Source organism: Cebus imitator, unplaced genomic scaffold, assembly GCF_001604975.1.
Source record: "Cebus imitator isolate Cc_AM_T3 unplaced genomic scaffold, Cebus_imitator-1.0 Scaffold380, whole genome shotgun sequence".
Taxonomy (NCBI): Eukaryota; Metazoa; Chordata; class Mammalia; order Primates; family Cebidae; genus Cebus; species Cebus imitator.
In genome coordinates this window covers 606928-613307 of record NW_016107695.1, presented here as the reverse complement: position 1 = coordinate 613307, position 6380 = coordinate 606928, and the positions used below count along the sequence as shown (strand labels likewise).

The 6380-nt window shown below is 45.7% G+C and overlaps 1 protein-coding gene across 1 annotated transcript in view; it reads right to left on the bottom strand.

The window, feature by feature from the left end:
• Positions 1 to 1194: 1194 nt before the first annotated feature.
• The window catches only part of THBS2 (thrombospondin 2), a 35762-nt gene continuing 30576 nt past the window's right edge, over positions 1195 to 6380 (bottom strand). The window contains exons 20-22 of the mRNA XM_037731067.1: positions 5906 to 6003; positions 4656 to 4795; positions 1195 to 2942 (exon numbers count right to left, since the gene is read on the bottom strand). Of these exons, the coding sequence (XP_037586995.1) occupies positions 2935 to 2942; positions 4656 to 4795; positions 5906 to 6003 (246 nt within the window). The 3' untranslated portion in view covers positions 1195 to 2934. The remainder of the gene's footprint in view (positions 2943 to 4655; positions 4796 to 5905; positions 6004 to 6380) is intronic.

Sequence of the window (6380 nt, the reverse complement as noted above, 5' to 3'; positions counted from 1 at the left end):
CTCTCTCCCTCCCTCCCTTCTTCTTTCTGTCTCTCTGTCTCTTTCTGTCTCCCCCATCCCTCCCTCTTCCCCTCCCTCCCTCCTCTGTCTCCCTGCCTCTTTGTCTCTCCCCCATCCCTCCCTCTTCCCCTCCCTCCCTCCTCTGTCTCTCTGCCTCTTTCTGTCTCCCCCATCCCTCCCTCTTCCCCTCCCTCCCTCCTCTGTCTCTCTGCCTCTTTCTCTCTGCCTCTTTCTCTCTCCCCTATCCCTCCCTGTCTTCCCCTTCCTCTCTGGACCCCTTCTTTCCCTGTTGCTCTTCTCTATGTCTTTCCTGTGTCTGTGACTCCATTACTCAGAAATCCCAGGAAGAGCAGCTGGAGCTTCGAAAGAAACCCCAGCGTCCTGTGCTGCTGCCCTTGCCTCCCCCAGCTGGTGAGCCCGATGCACCCATTTTTAGGCAGCGCTGTGGCTGGCAATGGGCCTTTCCCCTGGGGTCTGCTGCTTCCCTCCCCCTGACTCAGAAGAATGAGTCAGGAGGGAAGAGCAGCTCGAGTTAGGGATGGGGTCCCTTGTGCTGTTGCCTTTTTCTGAATCACTTCTATCATGTTTGCCAAATTCCCTACGAAGTTCTATTCCCTGGTTTGACACTGAGCAGAGGCAGGAAAGATGAATCGCTAAACGGTCGGATCCAGCAGGGCTGGGAGGCTCGGGGGAACGAGACCTGTGTCAAGCAGAGCCTCCTTCCCCACCAGGCCCTTCAGCCTGCATTTTAAACTGTGACTTGCCACAGGCCTGCTTACCTTACAGGAAGCAAAATGCCAATTCCTCCTACCCCTTTCCCCCCGGCAGAAACTCTGATAATTCTTTTTAAAAAAGGGAGAGAGATCATGTGTAGAAAACCTTTTTTTTTTTTTTTTTTTTTTTTTTTTTTTTTTTTTTTTTTTTTTTTTTTTTTTTTTTTTTGTTAATCTTTAAAAGTGAGCTTCTGGCTAAGTGCAGGGTTTCAGTGGTGAAACTTTGACCATGTGAACACATAAATAAATATTTACAGTCTTTGGCAAAACACATGACGTTTCATCAACCTATAAGAGAAATTTGTTTAGAAAAACATAAATAACTTACAAAAAATATGGTACATTCTAAATATTCACATCATCATCATTCCCACACCATTGTACGGTTGGCCCCACAGCGCGGAAACAGAAAACCTGCACGCTGTTGACAGTCGCTACATTTAATGAAGTCTCCCAACGCTTCGTTGGTCTTGGGAATACAGCTCCACACAAAAATGTAAAAAGTGCAGCAAAACAACAACACAACAATGAACCTCAAAGGAAACAACAAAAATAATTTTATCAAAATGCAAAGCGTACATTAAGACTAAAGTTACGGATCTTTCCTATTTGGCATAGAAATGTGAAGACTAACAGAAAGGGGAGAACGACTTGCCCCCTATCGGACACACAGACTTCTCTTACTAAACCCTTTATGTGGAGTGGGATGAGCGACTCTTTCCTGCAGAAAGTTCATGCAACTTAAAGCAAACGAACAAACAAACAAAAACAAACACAACAGAACTTGTGCATATTACACATGACTGGTTATTGGGTGTGCCTGGCAAGAATAAATGCTGATTCATTTTCAGCGTTTGAATTAAAAGAATTCCATATACAGCAGATAGATAACAGTAAAAAATATTGGATTAAAATCACTGGCAACATTATATATTAAGGTTCCATTATAAACTCCTCATGATTATTTATTCTGTTACAGTTTATAGCATGCTTCCTCATGACAACCTAGTAGTATGAAGCCTCATATTTTCACAGGATTATATACTTGCTATATGTTTGTTTCTGGAAATTATACTACATATGTGTTACTAGGCATATTTAAAATAAGTTATTGGTAAATGGTGCTGCATTCTATATTCATTTAATAAATATTAACAAAACATTTATAACTGGAACCTTAATGAAATGTATTATCAAATTAGGTAAAAGCAACTTTTCTGCAGTTGCCAAAGCCTAGTTATGAGTTTGATGCCAAGTGCCCTTTTCCAGCTGCTTTGCCTCCTCTGCGGCAGCAAAGCTGGGGAAGGAAGCTCAGGCAGGAGGCCCGCCCCGACGCCACAGCAGCACACGCGGCAGCTGAAGGCAGCACACTTTGCTCTGCTAACCTTTTACTTAAATGAGGTTTTGCCAAATCCACATCTGGAACCACGTCACACCCATTTTGCAAGGATATTTGTTCTTTGATGAAACTGCATGTCTACTGCACATGAGGGCTTTTGTTGTCGGACAAGAGGAGAGTGGGGAAGGGGTGTTCATTTATTTCTGTAACTGTTTTACATGTTCCAATTAGTTAATTGGCAGCTTATGTCATTCGCTATGCCTCTTGTCTTCTAATCTCTCCTTACTATAACATCACTTCAAATTTGAACTGAACCTTCTTTATAATTGATTTAACAGGATTCGTGTGTCATTGTAGAGCAGCTCTAATTCAAGAATAGTGACAACTTTAAGCACCAAAAGTAGTTCAGCAATATTTTCCATGCTTAATTTATCATAATGGCTTATGCACAATATTCCCTTCAACTCCATATACACATAAATACAATAAGTAATTACATTTTATATGTAAACGTCATTCTTTTTAAACAAACAAGAAAAAGCAATGTAATGGCATGCCCAATTTTCACTCCACATAAAGTCTTATATGTCACCAAACTGGATTCCGCTAGTGGGTTAGATGTTCATTTCTGAGTTCCATTGATATTTAACCTCTGAAGGCACTTGGGTTTGGGGTTGCTGACAGGAGGTGAAGAACCATCAGAGTTAAGGTCAAGGGACAAGAGGTGCTGCTGGAGAGAGAAGCCGCAAGGACCACGATGAACTGAGGTGTCTAGGGACCACGGCATGCACAGGGCATTGCCAGAAATGCAGCAAATCTTGTTTAGACATCTACAAAAAAAAAGCAATAAACAGAATTAGGATAACTGGACCATCTATAGTGTTTTATTTTACCTAGAACCTGAAATACAATTAACTTAATTAAAAATGAGATCTACAATATGGATGAATGGATGGATGGATAGATGGATGAGATGGGTGGATGGATGGATGGGTGGATGGGTGGGTGGGTAAATGGAGGAGATGGAGGGATGCATCAGTGCATAGGTGGGTGGATGAGATGGATGGGTGGATGAGTGGGTGGATGGATGAATAGACGGCTGGGTGGCTGAGATGGATGGATGGATGGATGAGGTGGATGAATGAGCAGGTGGGTGAGTGGATGAGATGGATGGATTGATGGGTGGGTGGGTGGATGAGATGGTTGGATGAGTGGGTGGGTGGATGAGATGGATAGATTAATTGATAAGATAGTTAAGTGGGTGGAGATGGATGAAATGGATGGGTGTATGGGTGGGTGGATGGATGGATGGATGAGATAGATGGGTGGGCGGGTGGATGAATTAGATGGATATATAGATGGATGGATGAGATGGATGAATGAATGGGTGGATGGGTGGATGGATGGATGGGTGGATGGACGAGTGGATGGACTGGGTGAATGGATGAGATAGCTGGCAGATGGGTGGATGGATGGATGGATGGGTGGATAAGTGGATGGACGGATGGACGCATGGACGGATGGACGGATGGGTGGATGGATGGGTGGATGGGTGGGTGGGTGGATGGATGAGATGGATGGGTGGGAGGAAATCAGATGCCTTAAAAGGCATCCTAACATAAGGAGAAGAAAATCTCCACAGAAGCAAGCAGAGAAATCAAGGTTCTTATCTTATTCTCTTTACTTCATACATGATTTTCTTTCTTTCTTTTCTTTTTTTTGGAAGATGTCTCACTGTTGCCCAAGCTGGAGTGCAGTGGCACAATCTTGGCTCACTGCAACCTCCGCCTCCTGAGTTCAAGTGATTCTCCTGCCTTAGACTCCCGAGTAGCTGGGATTATAGGCATGTGCCACTACACTCAGCTAATTTTTTGTATTTTTAGTAGAGACGGGGTTTTGCCCTGTTGGTCAGGCTGGTCTCGAATTACTGACCTCAGGGACCCACCTGTCTTGGCCTCCCAAAGTGCTGGGGTTACAGGCATGAGTCACTAACTGGCCCAATACGTGATTTTCATTGTGTGATTTTCAAGAAGCATCCTGAGCTTTATTTACTGCATCTGTGAAGGGAATGTTTTCATATCCACTTGAAGGCATGGAATTAAGCAGATGGGATTCAAGTTCTCTTCCAGCTCTATAATATTTTGATTCCAATATACTTGTAGTGAGATAACTGTAGAGAAGCCCTTCCTTCTTCCCTTTCTGCCTGGCTGCCTGCCATTGCTAACACAAGAGGACCAATCTAAAATGGCTTCTGGAGCCTGGAAGGTGGAGAAAATCAGGGAAGATCTAGAATATGGCACAATGAGGATGGGTGGGACTGTTGATAATTGGAAAGTGTCCAACCAGAGGCATCCGAATGCAATTAAAAACAAACAGAAACAATTCAGGCTGACCAAACAAAATGGCTGCTTGGCGTCCTGCGTGTTACTGCGATCAGGTTTTTCCCGAGGTACAGCTTTTGTAAGCGGAAAAGCAGGCTGTGTACCCCTTCCCTTTCTGGGTGCCGCACGCCCTCCCCACTGGCCTGAGGCGCTCACACTCACCTCTGCACTCGTACTTGAGGTCTGAGAAATAGACCATTTCTTGAGAGAAGACAAACAGACCCAGGCGCCCGCCCGCGTAGGTTTGGTCATAGATAGGTCCTGAGTCCGCCATGACCTGTTTTCCTTCATGCACTAAGACTCTAAAAATGGTTTTGAAAAAGAAGAAGAGGAAAGAAAGAGCACATGAACTCTGTGAAGGCTTCACCAGTGGTGGAAGGTCGGCTCCAGATGCAGGTTGTAGATCTGGGGACCCAGCACTCTGCCTGGGGCTTCAGCACCCTGGGGGGCATTGCTGGCTGTTCCCTTCAAGCTGCAGCCACCCCTGGTGCAGCACTGAACCAGGGCACGCCTTCCTGCCACCGCACCGTTGTCACAATCTGTGTGTTCATTTACAGTCACCCAGGCAAGGGCTTGAGAGGATCCTCAGCCTTTGGTGGGGTGAGGAGGGAGCTTCCCCCTTCCTGGGAAGCCGCACAGGACTGTCCCCACATCACCTTGTGCTGAAACCATGAGCTCACAGGCTTTCCTCCACGCTTTGGAAGCTGCGTGGGGACAGGGCCTGCTACACCACGCCCTGGGCGGGAGGCTGGAGCGTAGGTGTGAATACACAGGAGACGCCCCCAGGGAAACATCCGGCCAGGCCACCAGCCTGTATGTCACCCACACAGATCTGCCCACTGCTGCTGGGGACTCACACACTCCTGGCATCTGTGCAGAGTCAGGCTGCTTATTAACTTTGAAAAAAAAAAAAAAAAAAAAAAAAAACCTTAATTTTAAATTGTCCGCATTTTGTTTCAGTAAAAATCGATTACAAATGCTGTTAAGCCAGGAGAGAAGATTCTGTTAAGCTAATGGTGTCAAAACTTCATACAACCATGTTTTACATTCAGCCATTTACATCATCAGAAACAGATACAAATCCAGTCTCCAATAAAGCGCCAGCTAACTCTGCAAAGATGCAGTTATTTTAATTGCAGGTATTCTCCCCTGCCTAGGGTATTCATTAGGAGAAAATATGGTTATCATCCAAAGTTATTTTAAAAACAAAGCAGATTGTTCTCCTTTTCAAGCGTTTTTAAAAAACAAGTAATATTTAGTACAGATGCAGCGTAGAAAAGAGGAGGCAGCTAATGCCGAAGAATCCAGAGAAAAACAGAAGGTTAGAATTCAGTTGATTGGATTTGTCTGCTAACGCTACAACCAGCATCCGACAGGAAGCCGCGCGGAGAACCGCTGCACCCCCACCTCACCTCATGTAGCCGGTCTTGGGCCTGTGAGTCAGGTGCCACCGGTAGGCTGTGTAGTCCTTCCAGCCAATGTTCCTGGGGTCGTGCCAGAGGGTCCGCACCTGCGGGAGAACACAGCACTCCTGAGCGCCACTGGCACCCAGGGTCTTAACCACAGCTCCCTAACGCCACGCAGGAAGCAAAACATGACTCTGCAAGTTCACTCTTAAGGCTCATGGTGCTCCATCTCTCTCTGATGTGTTTATCTTAAAAACCTCTATTGTGGATCAAAGTCCATGGACAGGGAGTATGACTCAGGGGTGAGACCCCCGGCACCTGACCCTCACATTCCCAGACTAGAGAGCAGAGGAACCTGACCCTCAGACTCCCAGATTTGAGATCACAGGCGCCTGACCCTCAGATTCCCAGATTTGAGCCACAGGTGCCTGACCCTCAGATTCTCAGATTTGAGACCACAGGCACCTGACCCTCAGATTCC